This window comes from Talpa occidentalis, unplaced genomic scaffold, assembly GCF_014898055.3.
Source record: "Talpa occidentalis isolate TD23 unplaced genomic scaffold, MPIMG_talOcc4v2.1 talOcc4.13, whole genome shotgun sequence".
Lineage (NCBI taxonomy): Eukaryota > Metazoa > Chordata > Mammalia > Eulipotyphla > Talpidae > Talpa > Talpa occidentalis.
The window spans coordinates 6908764-6928214 of NW_023601322.1; the positions used below are offsets into that span (position 1 = coordinate 6908764).

The 19451-nt window shown below is 38.0% G+C and overlaps 1 protein-coding gene across 4 annotated transcripts in view; it reads right to left on the minus strand.

Annotated features, from left to right (window-relative positions):
• Window positions 1–19451, minus strand: part of CDH7 (cadherin 7) — a 124129-nt gene that overhangs the window by 49929 nt on the left and 54749 nt on the right. For all 4 annotated transcript variants that reach the window (XM_037508428.2, XM_037508425.2, XM_037508427.2 and 1 more), the window contains exons 3-6: window positions 15198–15492; window positions 11708–11827; window positions 4050–4217; window positions 1161–1348 (exon numbers count right to left, since the gene is read on the minus strand). In XM_037508428.2, coding sequence (XP_037364325.1) covers window positions 1161–1348; window positions 4050–4217; window positions 11708–11827; window positions 15198–15492 — 771 coding nt within the window. The remainder of the gene's footprint in view (window positions 1–1160; window positions 1349–4049; window positions 4218–11707; window positions 11828–15197; window positions 15493–19451) is intronic.

A 19451-nucleotide genomic window follows, 5' to 3' on the forward strand; every position in this document is an offset into this window, starting at 1 on the left:
GTGCATGTAAAAATTCTTCAATATGAGCAGATAGATTGCCTTTTAGAGCTGAAATTTTTTAATTTTTTTTTGCAGCAATGTACCTTATTACATTCCTTTCATTTTAGACACTAAATCATTTAACCAACAGTGGGCATAGTCCCATTATTAAAACTTTCACATACATTGTAACCAGCTGAACTAAAACAGCAGCTGTCCACTGGAAATAACTGCAGAAATGTTTTGCCCATTGGCTGGAAATCAAGCATATGTTTTCCAAGAACAACAAAAATCTACCTTTTTTTGTTGATGTGTGTTAATTATTGAGGAATGTTAATTACTGATTTATACACCTGGACCATCATAAGATTAGTATAAAATCCTAGCACATCAGTGGTGGAGATTTTCATAAATATTTTAAATTTAGTTCTTCAAATACTTGAGACAATAAAACAATTTTCTGAAACAATTCCTTTCGATTTTTTTTTTAACTTACCATTTGTTAAAGATCATGTCTACAAAGAGGAAGAGGGTCAAGGGCCCCTTCTACTCCATATCTAATCCGTGCTGGGATCGGATTAAACACATCATACCCAGTAGTTTTTAGTTTGGATTACAACTACTTTCTATCTCCTTTGCATCTATATTTAAGAGAGCATGATAGGTTTCACCACTTTCCGTGTTCTCTTTCTATAAACTCAAGTATTTCAATTCATTCATAGAAATTTTTAAGTGAAATAACTGGTAATACAGCCAGACTTTAACAGTTTGGTTTCTACTTCTGAGTTTATAATGTTTTCATGCACGTGGAGTCTACTTGACTTACAAGGTTTTTGGATGACTTTAGGGCTCCATTATGGGCACATTCAATGAAGAAGCATCCTCATCTCTCCATGTAGGTCATTTAGATGCACAATTCCTCATGTGTCATCTTGTTATAGTGCTCTTGATAAAAGCTGGGTTTACTCACAAAAGAGACCTCATGGGCTGTGTTTATAAAAGTCTTTTAAGATTCTCTAAGACTCTGACATATAAATGCATAGCTTTTCTTCCTGAAATTAAATTGAAAATGGTTCCACATGCATTCAGTTTGCCTGACACATTCCTCCTTCAAAGCAGACGTGGCTTCTCAGTAATCTCTGTAATGTTACCCTAATAGAAAATAAAAATAAAGACCCTACCTTCTGTATAGTAATGATTCCTTCCTGAGTATCTTTGTCAACAGAAATCTTGAAAATCCCCATTCCATCACCATCCACGATTCTGTACTCCATTTCAGCATTAGGACCTATATCTGCATCGGCTGCTTTAATTCTGGCCACAACAGAAGCTACTGGCAGTGATTCTGGAACATTATACTGGTAAGACCCTGTGAAAGTGAAAACAAGAAATGAACAAATCCTTGGACCAATCTAACCAATAATAATGCAATAATATGGTTGTTTGGCTATTTTGCATCTTCTTTGCTTAATTCATTTCTATTTTTGATAAGGAAGATGGCACAGCAATTTGAAGCAAGTGACAAGGTTACATAGCCTCAGAGAGTTTGTGAGGATGGTTAGCTCATAAACCAACAGGTGAAACGGGAACAGATGATGTGAAGACAGGCAAGTGTATAGTCTCCATCCTTGTATTCCTGGTAGTGAGCAGCATGCAATTTTAACAATTAAAAAAATTAAAATAATTGTAATTGGCATTAATAGTCATTGGCCAAAAATACATAAATATATGCTATGAAAATTAAAAAATAAAATAGTATAGCTTAGGCTTCAAGCAAGCAAATATAAATACAAATAATCCTGATTATTTAATGCTAGAGTTTAAATAGTAGTTTATTTTCAACAAAGTATTTTTTAATAACTAAAAAGTTCAGGATGTTGGACAGGGAAGTTTATGAAAGCAACATTACTCTTCTATTAGCTTACAAATTTACCAAAGAGAGTAACGATTCATGTGGGGGGTATGTAAAACTTATTTGGGATACAATGGTATAGAGCAAAAACAAAAAAAAAAAAAATGAAAGACATTTTTATTCACCTGTCTTTTATGAAAATGTTTCAACATTCCCTCAACTAAAAACAAAACAAAACAAAACAAAAAAAACCCCCAAAAAAACAGTTTGGAAAGCAGATGAAACACATGAATCATCTATCCCTTTGAAAGAAGGAAGTGCCTCAGAACATTATATGCCCTCTCCACACTTCTCTGATCTTCTACCTTTCCCTGCTTCTTCCACCCTATTCCATTTCCTTTTGGTTGTTAAATGTGGTACATTGCCACTTTCTTATGAAGTCAAAATGCACCTATTACTAAGAGGAATATGAAGGAAATTGTACGCATCTGAAGGTAATACATTTCGGCTGAGGATTGCTAGAATTGCTTGTTGCTCTTTTCCATGTTCTAAATTTTGTGCATGATGATTTTTTAAAACAATGATCACATGTCCTTATCACTCTTTGAGTGACCTCTCTCACACGTCATGTAGTGTCTTAGTACAATCTAAAAATGTCAATATTAAAGTAGTAGTTAGATGGTAGAGAAAATTCTAGAAAACTGCAACCCTAGTGACCTATTCTTAGCCTCCCTCATTTAGTAAGAGGGAGAGTAGCTAATGAGTTAGAAAACCTAAACTCTGTCTTACCAAATTTTAGGAAGTGAAAACACAAAAATTCTGTGTCTTAACCACTCTTAGGTTTAAAGAGAAACGGTTAATATAATCATGAGTCCAAGACAGTTGCATTATTGTACTGTTGTTTACTCACAACCCTACTCTCCTCCCCTACTACAAGCCATCAAGAGTACAATTAAGAATGGGTCTTTTGGGGGGTCTCCCTGATGGCGAAGGCGGTTGAGCGTAGCGCTGTGAAGGTGTCCGCAGCCTCTGCAGTGCCTGTTTGATCCCCACCAGCCTCAGAGCAACCCACATGGTGAGCAGACCTCTCCTGCCTCACCTGCTACTCCCCTCAGCAGTGTATTTTGTCAGTCTGCCTGTTCTGTTCCCCGCTCTGTCTCTGGTGAATCCTCCCATCCTCCTGCGCATCTGGCCTGTACCCCGGGTCTTGTATAAATAAAATAAATCTTAAAAACAAAAAAAGAATGGATCTTTTTTTTAATTACTACCTAGAGTAATTTTTATTTTTCCAGGATGTATATTAAAATGTTTTTTGCAAAATAATATAAATATTACATGTATGCAAAATGAAAATGAAACATCTAAAGCAGTATTTGAAGGGAAATACAGTGACATTCATATCTGTGAGAAAGTTTCCTTGATCAACATTCTTTGTTTCTAAAGATGTGTTTGTAATGGAGCTTACAAGGGCAATTTCCTTATTTTCTTGAGTATTTTAAGGAACTATCACATACACTTACAGGAAACAAAAAAAGACACCTGAAAGAGAATAATATGAAATGCTTTTTACAATCAGGCACCTCTCCTTCGAGAATTGTTTTTCCTTTTTCTTGGTTAAGTCAAAAGTCACTTTGGTCAAATAAACTAAATTCAGGGCTTGCTCTTTCATGGTTCTTTGGATTGATTTCTTTTGAAACGCTGAGTGTTTGCACAAGGAAGAAGTAAAATTGCTAAAGGAATGTCCAATGTGCATGAAAATTGGTTAAAAAAGAAGTGTGGAATAAAAATTGAAAACTCCAGCACACTTCTATTTTGAGCTTTAAAAATAAAGCATATTTTAGTGTATAGAATTCATGAATTGTATCTGAATTTTATTAATTGCCAACAAATTTGTAACTTACAGGACGTATAAAGAGGAAGTTGGAATAACACATTTGATGCGTAAACACACTTAATAATTGTCTATCCAAATGTGAACAGAAGCAAAGCCACATTATACTTATGATAGAAGCCATACAAGTATATGATCGCTTCTATTCATGTTCAATTATTCCACTTTTCTGAATTAAAATCATGCCTTGGATAAAAAAAAATTTGGAAGAATATAATAGAATTATCTGTTTGAGAGCTATATGCACAAAACATTCCTTTTTAAAGTTATGTTTTTAGACTGGCAAGGAAAGCTAAAGCACTTGCAACTTTTAAGAAAATCACTTACTTCGAGGAAAGCGAGGTGGGTTATCATTGACATCAGTTAGGGTCACGGTGACCGAAGTAGTTCCTGAGAGTCCTCCATTTTGACCAACCATATCCTTTGCCTGAATAACAAGCAAATACTGGTCTTTAGCCTCTCTATCCATGTTTGGAAGGGCGGTCTTGATGACTCCTGTAAAATTTCAAATCCCAGTAAAATGCATCATGAATCACTACATTTCTACCAACATAGAATATTGATATAGGTAGCAAGCTGTTCTTGAGTTGTCTTTTGTAGTTTTGTTGGTTCATCTTTAATGATTTTAATGCATATTAAAGACCGAAGGGACATGCCAGTTATATATGATAATTAAAATATTATTGCATATTATAGAAAATGGAAGAGCAGGGTCCTTTGGTGTTGGATAGAGGATTATCTTTAAGTTTTATGGAAATATGGTTCATAAAATACCAACCCAGAAATGATAAAATGTTCCACCTTATCCTAGAATAATAGGCCAGTTATTGGTACAAGTACGTGACAATGAATCTCCTTTACTTCTCTTTCACCTTCTCCAACAACTTAATTCCTGGTGACATGAACATGCCCTAAACAGTTCAGCAATGGTACCTACTCTGCCTCTCTACAGAGAAGAGAGCAGAAACATTCTACAAAGAAAAGGATGAAGGTGATTTATGTTTAATAAGCAAAATTCCATTTCAATCAGCAGCAAAGATGCTGGAGACCATAGCTGATGCTATCTCTTGTGATTGAGGAAAAGTATGAAAGGTGAAAAGACCATGCTCATGGAAACCAGCCACATTAAAAGTATCAGTGCTGTGAGTTTCTATTTAATTGCAGTTAATAGCAATAGCCTTGAGACTTCAGCTATATGAGAAATTGACTTCAGAACATATTTTGATGAGAAACAATTCAATAGTTATTATTGAAGTGAATTAGTTGTTTTATAGAACTAATTAATCATTATAGAACTAATTAATCACTGTCTATGCTAGTTAATAGTATCTAATTTGAAATTTTAACTGCTATACCATAAATATGCAAAGTGAAATAAATATGTAAGATTATATACTCAGTAGTGAAAAGCTACTTAGTTAATACCAATCAACATAGACCCTGAAACTCGGCATGGGATGCCACCTGCAGTAATAGAAGTCTAGAATCCTACCTCACCCTTTCTTGCACTTTTGTCTTTTCCAGCAAAACCAATGTTTCACCTCTCCACCTAAGGCCATTAAATTTATTAACTTACCTTGAAAAATATATAATCCACCTTAATAAATAAATTCTAACTTTTAGGGTGATGTCAGATTGTAAATCTTAGCTAACTCAGACCTAAGGAAGACCGATGTCACGACCTTCTTGGGGACAAGCAGAGTTCTTCCATAAAGGATGGCTCTTTGTGAGGAAAATAACTGCTGACAAAGTGGGCTAAACATACCCTTTCCTCACATTCAGTGTAAAAGTATCTGATATCCTTCAAAATTGCAAAAACATTTTTAAGCAGCCAATGAAAATTTTTCAAAGGCTGGTCTGTCACAGGCATGTGAAATAGTGGTCTGTGTGTTGTAAAGCTACACCACAGGAGGCCTGCCCTGCATGTCCCAATAGTCTAGTTTGGTAACTGTCCTGGGTGGGTGGAGACAGATGAGAAAAGCTTGTCAAAATTTTGAGAATAATTTAGCGATTACTGTTTAAAGATTTCAAGTTATATTTAACTCTCTTGTTCACTGAACCCTGTTTTAGTTCAGGTTCTAGAATCAACTATGAAACACGGACACATCTCAACCACACTTTAATATTTTAAGCGTTTAAATTATATTTTGGGGGTCCATTTTTATCAACATTAATCACTAATTCTAATACAGTAATTGGGCACACTACAATCACATTAATTCAAGTCTACTTCAACACCCCCACCAGAGGAGTTCATTTATCTACACACTGCTTATAATGAATCTTTGAAACAGCACAATGAAAATCAAAAGGAACATAGTCATATATGCATTTGTTTCAGTGGATAAGTGTATGATACATATTCTTCTTAGAGGTATAATGGTTCTATGAATATTTCATGTTTTTCAATACTTCTGTGAGCTCTAATAAACAAAAAATGACTGACCTCCAAATACTCACTGTTACCAAGCATAAAAAAATTTATCTGTCCAGTCTAAGACATATACCTCCATCTTTCCTTGTTTTAATGTTAGTCACCTTTTATGTATTTTAACCCTCTTTTGTAATTGAGTATTCGCTGTCTTGAATAATAAGCCAATAAGAGTGTTTCATCTAGATCACAAAATATTAATGAGTTATTTTTAGAAAAAGTTCCTACTGGTGCAGTTTTAATAGTTACTTTTCCATCCAATATCAATAGGAGTTTTTAACCTTGCACATTTATTATCATAGAGAGGGTTCCAGAACACTGCAGCCTCATCCTTTTGTGGTTTTGCTTAGTGGCATAATTTTTGAAAGGAAATACAGCATTTACTGGCAAAGAAAATAGTTACTCATATTTTTACACCTCTAATGTCTCTCTACAATGACCCTATAAATAACTCTTTCCAAAGTAAAAATCATAACAAAGTTTGCAAAGTAATGCAGGTGGCAAAGGTAATTTCCAATCGCCTCAAATATTAACCATATTTTTGACAAGAATGGAATAATTGGGAGAAAACTGATTTCAAATAAGAACATTCAGAAGTAATAGATTTTTGGTTGCATGGCTTCTGTTAGCTTTTTATTTTTATAAACTGTTGACATTTGGAAAAGAATTCTCAAACACTGTATTTGATTTGCATTTTGCTATATGTTACTAGACACACACAACACACACACACAGAGCAAACTGCTAACGCAGTGTCTGAAGTGATAAAAACTAGTCTTGTCTAAACAGATCCCTAATTCTGTGAGCGTCTCATGGAAGATATTATTTCATTTAAATAATCAATTTTAGCTGCTTACTATGAGAAAGATATATCCTTAATAGCTTCAGAAAAGAAACTGACTCAGGTTTTAGGCATTTGAGTAATAATTTTTCATCTGACCTAGTAACCCAGAACTTTTCATTTGTTTATAATCCACATGCCTCTGAAGCATAATTTGATCATGCCTCTGCCCAACAACTGCCTGCATGTTTTTAGTCTGATAATAAACTTACAGGCGATTCTGTAATGCCATACCACTCATTGATGACATATATAATTATTTTTTTAGCATCAAAGCTATTAGTTTTGCTGATGTTTTCTCTTTCCAAAACATTAATATCTCTTCTTTTCAATCAGATTATTTGCAATGAGATAACTGATTTTTTTTTAAGCAGTCTGTTACTACACAACCCTTTTTAAGATTTTTATGTGAACTACATTAACATGTAAGAGCCATTTCTGACATCCACCCCATTTAGGGAACCAAGCCACTACTGGGGCCGGCAAGCTGCACACTCAAGCTTTGGAATAATGTCAAGAATCTAGGCAACAGGGCCTCCCCGGTGGCGCAGCGGTTGAGCGCTGGGTTACGAAGCTGCCCGCGGCCTCTGCGGCGCCGGTTCGATCCCCGGCTGCTCCCCGGCCACCGGAGGAGGGTCCCACATGGTGCGCAGACCTCTCCTGCCGCCCGCTGCTCCCCTCAGCAGTGTACTTCTGTCCTTCTGCCTGCTCTGCTCCCCGCTCTGGCTCTGGTGGATTCTCTCACCCTCCCGCGCTTCTGACTGTACCCAGTGCATGTGTAAACAGAACAAACAAACAAAACAAATAAATAAAGAAATAAACATGCCTCTATTAAAAAAAAAAAAAATTTAAAAAAAAAAAAAAAAAAAAAGAATCTAGGCAACAGCATGACCCAGGTAGCCAGAGGCTGGGGACATTTATTTGGTGTGGCTCCATATACCTTAGTAATACGAGGTGAATCACTCTCTTGTAAGTTTGCATATGTTTTGAAATTTAGCATCTATATCTTATATTACTTGGTTTGTCTACCTGTTAGTGAAGCATACAGAACCCTAAAGATGGAGCAAAGTCAATGATAATAATTAGTTGGAAACTTCATCAAAGAATTTCAGAACTAGCATCAAAGAATCATGGAGGAATTGCGTCTGCTAACTCATCAGAGGACACCCTTCGTCAGCCCCAACATGGGGTGAGTGCTTTTGCACCTTGAGCCAAGCCACAGAATGAAGCTACTATAAGGACATACTGTGGAGGGGGTTTGTCATAACCGTATTATTCACATAAAATTATGATGTGAAGAGTATGCATGTAACACATGGTACTATGTACTCACATCTTTTATGTTTGAGAAAGAACAGACAAGAATAAACCCAAGCAAAGCCCTGAAATCTGAATGCAAGATGGATACCACTAAGGGGAGTAGGAGAACTAGGGAGGACCAGTAGGAGGGGGTACAATGGGCTGTGGTAGAGGATTATTGGGACTTTGGGGTAGTCACGGCATGATAACATATTTCAAGAGGTGTGAACCTATACTCCTAAATCATATACAATTTTGCTAACCGAAGTTAGCACCATGAACATAATAAAACCCCGAAACCTCCTGAATGACAAGTGGTGCTTAACTCTCAACTCCTTTTCTAGACCAGCTTCAAGGCTCCTGGCCTGGTGCTTGGTTTCTTGGTCAGCTAATGTGACCTTGAACTCATACTGACTTCAAAAGGGGCCTGCATTTTTATTTTGACCAGCAAATTAGTATCCAGGCCGGCCATATCACTAATAGATAGAGAAATGGGATGTTTGCTTGAAGGTTGTGGGATAGGGGAATACCTTAGAATAATCCTCAGATTCCCACTAAGTTTACGGACCTTATGAAGACAGCTGACAGGAACCCCTGCAGTCCTGTTAATGCAATCTCTTTGCAGTCTTTCCCACGCGCTCTGCTTGTCAACGTGGGTTTTCTCAGATACTCACATTCTAGTATGGTGGATGGAAAACATTAAGGTAGAAAATACAATCCACTTCTGGTCATTGGACTTTTAGTAGAGCTCAGATAAAATATGTGCTAGGTTAACGACATATGATTAAGAAATAGTGATTATTATTGATCGTATAATGTTATAATTCATTTTTAAAAGAAAGTTAGACAAACTGAAAGAAATACACCTGGCAGTGGTTTCATGTGGACCTATTTTTACATCTTGATTTAGAATATTTTCAGTCATTTTCCTGTCTAAAGTTTTGCTTTCTTGGGCCTTCCCTAGTGGCGCAGCGGTTGAGCACTGGGCTGCAAAGCTGCCTGCAGCCTCTGCATCTCTGGTTTGATCCCCGGCCTCCGGCAAGGGTCCCACATGTCGGGCAGACCTCTCCTGCTGTGCCTGCTGCTCCTCTTGGCAGTGTATTTCGTCAGTTTGCCTGTTCTGTTCCCCGCTCTGGCTCTGATGAATTCTCTCACCCTCCCGCATTTCTGACTATACCCAGTGCTTGTATAAATAAATAAATAAATAAATAAATAAATCTTTAAAAAAAAATTACAAGTTTTGCTTTCTTCTCAAAACCCTTCGATGTGGAGATGAGGAAATAATGTTATTTCTCACACTGATAAGAATCATACTGACGGCCAGTTAGGAAGACTAAGTTAAACTTGATTTATAGCTCTCTCTGTCCTTAAGGACTGAAATTTTTCTATTTTGTCAGAAAACTACTACTACTACTACTACTACTATTTATTATTATTATTATTGCCAAATAGGCATTCTACACAGTAGGAATTAGCAGAGGATAAATATTCCCAGAATAATTCTTCACTAATGAATAGATAAGGAGAAGTTCCAATGATCACCATGATGATGTCCTTAAAAACAAAATAAAATTAAACTAAACTTTCTCCCCCTTCTGTAATACAGCCCTTGAGATTCTGAAACTCAAGTTTGAAGAACTAAACAATGTGATCCCAAGACCGAACCCACTGGCCAGTTTCCGGCCACAGAGCTTTTGAAAAACCTATTATCTTACAACAAAGCTAAAATTGCAAGCCAATCATTAGTAGCACCAAAATATTTAAGTCTTGGGATTATTACATGCTATTCTGGGGCAGGTTATATAATGCAGGAGTGTATAATTTGTGAGCAAATTGTCAGAAACTCATCAATGTCTTTCTAGGCAGCAAAGCGTAGATATATAAGGGAACGGGTGGGTGTCTGAATTCAGGTTTCTCAGATCTATCATTATATCAACCCCAAGCATCCTTTCTACATTCACAGGATTCCTACCATAAATCAAATACTTCCATTTACTTCTCCTTCAATATCTGCTTAATCAGCACTCTTTCTTCTCTATTAGACCTTCCAGGTGGCTTTCAAACTCCACCACTACATTGCTATAAGATATGCAACGCAATCTCGATGAAAACCCTAATGAATGGGCCTCCCTGGTGGCGCAGTTGAATGCCGCACTGTGAAGCTGTCCACAGCCTCTGTAGCGTGGGTTCGATCCCAGCCGGTCAGGGAGATAACCACATGGCACAGCAGACCTCTCCTGTCTCACCCACCGCTCTTCTCAACAGTGTATTTCAGTCAGTCTGCCTGTTCTGTTCCCCGCTCTGTCTCTGGTGAGTCCTCTCACCCTCCTATGCATCTGACCTGTACCCCAGTTCTTGTATAAATAAATCTTTTTAAAAAAGTTAAAGAAAACCCTAATGAATGATGAGATGATGAGCTAGGATTGAATTTATTCCTTTGTTCATGCACATTGCCACTGCCGTTCCCAAAAGACATTTAAAATATTTATCCCCTGTGGAGATTTGAGAATGAATTAATATTGCCATTTTTAAAATATGGAAAACAAGATAATTGGCATGAAAATATTCATTTAGGATCATTGGTACTAACAAACATTCATAATCATCAAGTTGGTTATTTGAAGAATTCTTCTTCCCGTGATAAAAACAAAATTATTATGTAGACAAATTTTGGATTTTTACAGTGATGAAGAAAATCAACAGCATGCACCCACCCATTTTCACACCCACCCATTCCTTACACACAAGCTAGAAGAGCAGAGTAGATAAAATATTATTTTATAAGCAACGTAACAATGCTCCAAATTATAATCTTGCATAAATTAAACTAGTTCAGCTAAAAAGCAAAACAGAATATCTAGCAACAAATCAGTCTTTACACCAGTTTTGTAAGTCATAGAAAAATATTAAATTAAAAAATAACCATTTAATTTAGCAGATCATCATCTTAATTTCTATATTTATGTGCTATACCTTGAGAAAACCAACTTTTTGGAAGGGCAAACTGAACTTACTACCTGTTCCACTGCATGGCAAGGAGATTTCTGCTGGAGATTTAAGCTCTACTCTGTGTAATTCTTACGTGAAATAATTATGGAAACCAAAAAAGAAAATCTAAAACTTAAAGAATCAACACTTTCTTAAATATTCAGAAGACAACAGCTGAAATATGTTTAATATATACTATTCTGTTTTATTTTGGCAGGAATAATGAGAAGTGTTATAAAATATCCTTTAAAAATACTAACATCTCTATATTATACACTACTTATTACCAAAATTGCACATAGTGAGAAACACAATACAAATACAGTGGCCATGATCAGTGTTAATTAGAATAAAAATAAGTAATATTAATTCAATGACAGGTGGGCAATGATCACTTTACAAGGAGAGTCACAGTGCAGTGTTTACCTGTCTTTGGTTCCACAGAGAAATACGGCTGCCCTTGCAGGATGCTGTAGACCACTCGGGCACTGTTGCCATAGGTGGGGTCATCAGCATCCGTTGCTGTCACCTGTACCACGGAGGTCCCTATGTGCCAATGCAAAAGCCATTGAATTAAAAACTGCTAATTGCCACAAAACGTAAGCACTCATAAAATGCTACAGAGCCTGCCCTGGATTTATTTTTCATGTGTCTTGACAGCAAAATAAGTACAGTATTTTTTTTTTGTATACAACAAACCCCAAAAGATGATAAATGTTAATAAAGTCCTTAGACATAGTCAAGGGACATGAAAACATGGTGGCAAAATTTAAGAATGATGAAGTTTGTTGGGCGGGGATAGGCTCAGAATTGGGATGTGCTGACACTTAAGATAACTCAGCCACTAGAGCCTGGTAAAACACTTTTATAAAAGTAATCTCTATTAAGTCTCAATCACTGTCCAAAAGGCAGCATGAGAAGTAACAGCATCGTGACACCCCAATTGTTCAGGAGAACTCATTGTTATAGCTCATTAAATCCAGACAGAAATTAAAAATTCACTCACTGATTAAAGACTATTCAACTGATATTTGATGGCTACCCTATGCTATTGATGATAGTTTTTTTTTTATTTTTTGTACTTTTTGATTTAAAAAAAAATGAAACTTGAAACCAAATATCCCCCCAACCCCAGAGGAGGAAAAGCATGACAACTTTAAAAATCACATGGCTAGATGTTTTTCCACATTTCATGGGATTGATTGTAGTGATTCTTTATTTCACTATTATTCAACATGGAAGGCATTTTATTGTATCCTATTTTCTTTATATCCATTTGGAGTATTATCTTGAAAATATCATACTTCATACTTCATGCTTTCTAAGTTTATATATTTCAGAATCTGCTATTTTATTATTTATGTCCAAGTGATGGAGATGTGACCAGGTCTGTTTTATGTCCTTGTCCCTGTGTAACATGCTATTAACATACATGCACCACTTTTTAATTCTTAAGTCTTTCCTTTGACAGACTTTGATTACTGCGCTTACGGATTCCTAAAAGAACCAACTGGTGAATGACATCTATTTTTTAACAATTTTAAGAATTAAATTTCGAGTATTTTAAGATGTTAGATTAAATGACATTGATGATCTCTATTTTCTTTATAATGCACCACTTTAAAGCAGCATCTATTCTAGTGATACAAACAACTTTAAAGAAATGAAAACTGAAATTCAGTAAATTTGGTTGCATATATTTTCTTCTGATGTGTTTATTAATTTAACACACATTCTCAAATAGCTTTAAATTTCCCATGGTTATTTATGTTCTCTTGGCAATGAATAAACCATCCTAGGGGCCTATTAGGATGTTTTAAATCTTACAGTTAGCATCCAGTGAAAGAAACAGTCCTAAATAATCAACACTGAAAGCTTGCATATAGCCGACTCTTAGAGGCCATTAAAACTCTTTGGGTAGAATTAAAAACCTTGATAAACTATGACTCACTATAAATCCACGTAACGCACCTTATTCCTTGTGCTTAGGTTGAATTTTGATATTAACCCAGCCGTCTGAATTAGTGTTAAGTACATCCTGAGGATATCTGAAAGCATTTTCTAAAAAGTTCTGCCCCTATAGCATCATCAAATAACTGCTAGAGCTCACACGTGCACGTCACACGCAATTTGATATCAGTCACACCCATATGCAATCTGGCATCATGGAAACCCAAATGACAGTGTAAAACTCTGCCTCCTAAACAGGGAGTTCACATTATGGAATTTCCATAGCAACATTCAATGGGGGGAAGGAAGAACCTTGCAAGCCAATGAAAGATACCCAAAGAGCCACGAGACTCATGGAGTTGAATTGTTCAAACATACCTCAAAAATTCTTGTTTTTGTAAGCATTACTGATTGGAGGGGGAAGTGCCTACTCATTTCTCTAATAAATTCAAAATGTTGCTGTTGCTGTCTTGGCTGTTGCTTTCGTTAAGCTGCAACAGCAGGAAGCCCTCTGAGGTCTGGCAGTGTGGAGAAAATAGGATCCTATTTGATAAAGAAAGTGCTCAGAGCAGGCTTCCTAGAGACAGATGTTGTCACCTGCCCCTCACCCCCAAGAAGAGATGGGTTTCTTTCCACAAGCACCTCACCTCTGGCTCATTTGAGTTTCTTGAACAGCAAGAACCATGACATCCCAAATAATTTTCCCCTTTCTTCTTATAGAAGACAAAGTCACCAACTGAGATGCCTTTGTGTCCCAGCACAGCAAAGAATGATTGGATGGTGGGATGCAGGAAATGACCCGGATTTAAAGAAAAGCTCCACCCCAAAGGAAATTTTTCAGATGTTAAAAATACAAGTCCAATCATTATTTTAAATAAACTTCCTTCTGTAAAATAAACTTCCTTAAAAACAAGAATAAATTGGTATCTACTCTAACCCCTTAATTTTTTATTGTTTTCTAAGATCTTTCATACTTAAAATTACATAATGGCTGAAAACGAACCTAGGCATACCTGAATCCCTTCAATTCAAATTCATATTATTTAACCAAAGGATAAACTTGAAATACTTTACTTTCTATTTTTTCCAACAATGTGGCAATGTCAAAAGATCTTTGAATAAGTCTTCATTATTCATTTATATACCTCAAATGAGCACCATTTACCATTATTATAAACTTAGTATACATTTCCATGCATTTGAGTTTCTGGAAAAATCAAAAAGATCAGTGGTGGCATGAGGATGGACATTTGTGGGTTCAGGCACATTCTCTGTAAGCAAATACACCTGCTGACTCACATGTTAGCCTGGCCACCTCCGACAGCCTGCCTAAAACCTCGACCAGAGAGAGAGGCAGAAAACAGAAAATAGAGGATAATTATTCTTATCTCAGGAGAAAGATCATCACAGGGCTGCACCTGGAAGGATTCTTTCAAAACTCTGTAGGTGTTATTTAATCATTTTCTAAAAATGTAAATATTAACGTGAAAAGGGAGTGTAAGACCTACGAAATATCCCATGATATTGACATCTTTGGCAGAATGGCTCCAGACTGCATATTTGTGTGATTGGCATTAATCTACAATCCAGTATGAAATAGCAAACTCCACGCACATGTGAGCTACTTCTGTTACATGAGTGACTCCATAGGTGCAGAACATTTTAGAAAGTGATTTCAAATGCCTTCGGCATGTACTTGACACTAATTCAGGTCGCTGAGTTAATATCAAAAGACAGTTGTGTATAAGGAGGAATCACCTAATTGCATAGAAATAAAATGGCAGGTTGAATGAGAGGCGCTGGGTGCTGGGAGAGATCACGTCTCCTCTATTCCCCTCGTCCTGTCTGCCCATTGCTATGCAAACCCTCATGTAGTGTTTCTATTGCCTGAGAACTTTTCACCACCGGATTGTGAATTCGAGCCCCTCCTAGCAGCCACAGCCAAGGCGGCCTGCGCTGTACTCACCCACAGGAGACATTTCGGGAACCCCTGCGGTGTACGGGCCGTCCAGGAACTTGGGCTCATTGTCATTGATGTCCTGGATCTTGATGACGAACTCGGACTCGGGCTCCACGGGCTTGTTGGTGAGCCGGTCCAGCGCCTGGGCACGCAGCGTGTAGTAGGCCTGCTCCTCGCGGTCCAACCTCTTGGTGGCATGGATGTCTCCTGTGTTCTCGTCGATGATGAAGATGGAACTCGCCCCTTCGCCTGACAGGATGTATTTGATGGAGCCATCTCCTTTATCAACATCAGAGTGAAGCTGGTGAAAAATTCATGTGAGATGAGATTAGCTTACGAGTGAGTCAGCGATATGGAGAGATGTAAAAATAATTCTCGTGTCAGGCAGCAGAACATGAGACTTATTGTTCTTGGAAAGATAAGCTGATGCTTGGGCACAGCAGGAGGCTGAGAGAAACAGGTCTGCTCGCATTGTGAGCAAGACAAGTGCATTTCTTCCTGTAAACATTCTCACTGCCAGAGGTATGGCATATCACGCCCCCAGGATAGGAACTTTGGGGGGTAATAGATTGATTTGGTTTGTCCTTGGCAGTTTCAGGCATCTTCTTGGAACAGAGCAGACTTCCAGTAAACAAGTATAATGGGGTGATTTGCTTTTATTCTAAGCAAAGTAACTGACTACAGAATATTAGTAGATTTAGATCTATTATGTAATGTGCTTAGAAATCACCACCTTTTTGAGGGTGCCCAACTCTCCCACCTCCACCACCAGTCCCCCTAAACCAGGGGGTCTTAAGGACACCTTTAACCTCTAGAACTGTATAAATCCCTTCTAAATAAACCATAATCACCCTATCCAGGTTCCTAGTATGTACTCTCTATTCACCAGGCAAAACTGCACCAGGCGCAGAGGGTTGAGATTCAGGTGCATGAATTAGTGTAAATTAACTTATGAAATTAAACACAGGAATCATGTGGGTTTGCACCTTGGGAAAAGCAAGAGTGCTTTCCATGATGAACAAGTATGGATGGCTGTCCAGTTACTAAATCAGTCTCCAAAGCCCATTCTATATTTTAAATTTTGAAGTTAAAAAAAATTACACTGCTCTCTGAAGTAGGAATTTTAAATCAATATGTGCCTGAGACTTCAACTAAAACCTTTCTTGAAATACCAAGCGCTGCATTAGATTTGCATGATTAACCCCGGCACCAGCAGCCAGGCCAGCACCTACTGATTTGCATTCCATATCTGGAACTGTCCCGTTGTATGTCAGATTATGTGGAACAGAGGAACCTTAGGAAACCCAGAAATAATTACACATTTTCCTGAACTTCATAACCTAAGAAATACAGTACTCAATCTATCATTTCAACAATCTTTCATCCCCTATAACCACCATCATTCTGGGCTTTGATGAATACGAAAGTGGAAGCCCAATTTACCAAATAACAAGGCTTTTCTCTGCCCCACAGAACTACATTTGCATTCTTTAAAAGACAGAGTGCTAAAAATATAAAACACAGAAAGCTACTTAAGAAGGCGCATGCTCCCCGCCCAGTCAGCCCTCCCTGGTGGCAGCTGAGGGGGCTGCCCTTGTCCATGGATTGCACAGGTGATTCCTCCACTGCACTCTACCAGCTGTGTCTCTACTTTGTTTCAAATACTTAAATACCCGATTTATCCTTTAGTTTCTGTAATGCAAAAAGATGAAATTCTGGCACCAGTCATAATTTAGATTTGCTCAGCAGAGAATTAGCTAGGGGTTGCCAGGCTATTAAGGGTCAAGCCTGGGAGAACGGGAAAGACCTGGATCATGAGTCCTCACCCACATACTTAAGGATGCAAGATACACAGAGACGAGTAAAAATGAAAATTGAAGAAAGATTTAAAAGGAATTATTTATATAGGAAGTGAGAAAAGGGAGAGTTGAGAGAGAAGGAAATGATATGTTGGCCTTCCTGTGGCCAGATGTTGTGAAGCCCCAGAGCAGAGAGCACCAGCTGTGCAGAGATCATGGTGCAAGGGGAAGGCTAAAGAGAGGCCAGTCACACCTGTGAGCCATCTCTTTTTAAGGTCAACATGGCAGCTCTGCTCCACCCCCTACCTCCCAGGAGTCTCCACTCCAGAGTCAGAAGGTGGAGTCTGCAAAGATCACCTTTGAGTTGATCATCAGCAACACCAATTATGCGGAGGTTGTTCCTCCTTGTTCTTCTTACAACGGGCATGTGCTTATCCAATACAGAGAAACCGTGTTGTGGAATATGGTGAATTACATAGTCTCCTGAAACCTCCTGAGGGTAATAATTACATCTTTATCTCCCTCGAACTTAAAAAGGAAGAAAGCTGATTATTATTAGGGCTATTGAGCGATTCTATGGCTTGGCCCCGTTCTTACTGTTCTCTCCATGCTCATGAGTGACTTTATTGGCCCTAGTAACAGATAAGGAAATTGAAGTAGAGAAAAGCTCCTCACTTTGCCCTAGGTTGCACAGTCAGCTTTCTGTGGCAACACTGGTAAAAGGGCAACCTCTGCTCCTACAATGGGATCCTGCCTCTAGGAGAGGAGCTATTTATTATCTGTGAGGTGGGGACAGCAAAACTCACCTCAAACAATTCATAGTAAGAAAAGCAAATGTAACCTGCTCCTGTTAATCACCCCTCAAATCTTACAGAAGCTCAGAGCTGCTGTCAGTTCCCGTCAATGCCTATCGCGACTTAAGAGTCCTTTTTTTGGCAGTAGGGAACAGCAATAAGCTATGACACTCAAAGACACAGAACAAAATGCTTGAGCCTAAGACAAGTACACATGGTAGATGAAAATTCTTTGTTTTCAAGCTGCTAATCCCCCAGGTACTCACGTGTGAGATGAAGAAACAGGCCATGTCCATAAGACACACAGAAGCGATAACCATCGTGTCTTTAATAAAGTTTCGCTATATCTCTAAATCTCATCAGAGATTCCCATTTATAGAACCAGCCTTATGCTTCACTTACCTAATTCCTATCGACAAATTGCTGTTTTCACGGCCTAGCAAGACTACTCCTGTGGGGCTCTAGGTCAGGGAAAGAGGACACATTGGCACATTTTCAATCCTGACTGTGACCTTCCACCTGAGCTCTGAAGCTGCATACATCACCATGGGGCACTGTGAGCTGCTCTGTTTCTGACAGCAGACCAGCTTACATGTAAAATAAAGGTTCATATTACTTGTTTCTCCAGTCATTCAAGGATCAGATTCCTTCTCTACTACTTCCATCACCACACACACACACGCACATGCACACACACACACACACGTGTTTCGGAAGCCCTGAACTTTACATCCTTCCCATTCCTGACACTCTTCTCCCAGCTGGGTCTATGTCCAAGCTTGTAATCACTGCCAAAATTCACAAGCAGAAAATTGCTTTGAATCTGAGCTCGGTGTCCTTGCAAAGTTAGCGCAAGCATCTGCAGTTAAAAGTAGATGACCAACTATGCAATGCTGAGATGGACACAGAACTGACAGGTGCATTTATATATTTAGGTGAGACCATGTGCATTAGTCTAGTCTTATCGGGTAGAGTGATACCCACACAATAGTAAAAAGTCTCCTGTCCCTCTGTGAGGAAAAAGAACATTCAGCAAATAGAAATACCACAAGTGCAGAACTATTAGCTGCAACCTTAAGTGGACACATATGTCTGCACAGGTGTGCACACACACAGCACTCACATGCAAGCTTTGTAAACAACTGGCAGGTAAGAGTGAAGAAGTACTACCGTCCTCTGTGAAAAGCTATGATCTGGGAAACAAAACAACCTGTTATGATAAATGAATAAACAATAATTGAAAAGCAATCAAAAACTACTATTTATTCTGCTATTTGGGGCAGAGTGGATTCATATGCCATCTCGTTCATTTGCATATATACTTGCAAAAGGGATGTGATGATTCCTCTGGACAGCAGCAAACGCAGAACCTTTATCATTAATCACCACTCAACACTCACCTTACTGTCTGGATCCCAGATTCCTTTTCCAAGTATTTACTGTGACACCAACATAAATATTTACATTAAACATTTATTTTGTTTCTTATTGCAAATGACTATCTCATGACAAAGGGAAGGATTACCGGAGAAGGAGACATAACTGTTGTGTGAATGCTGCCGCTATGTCAGCACCGGGACAATTTAAGAAGTTCCGAACTGTGCTGGATTCTTCACCATCGACACAGGCCAGGAATGTAAAGTCCACGAGAACAGTATATTTAATAA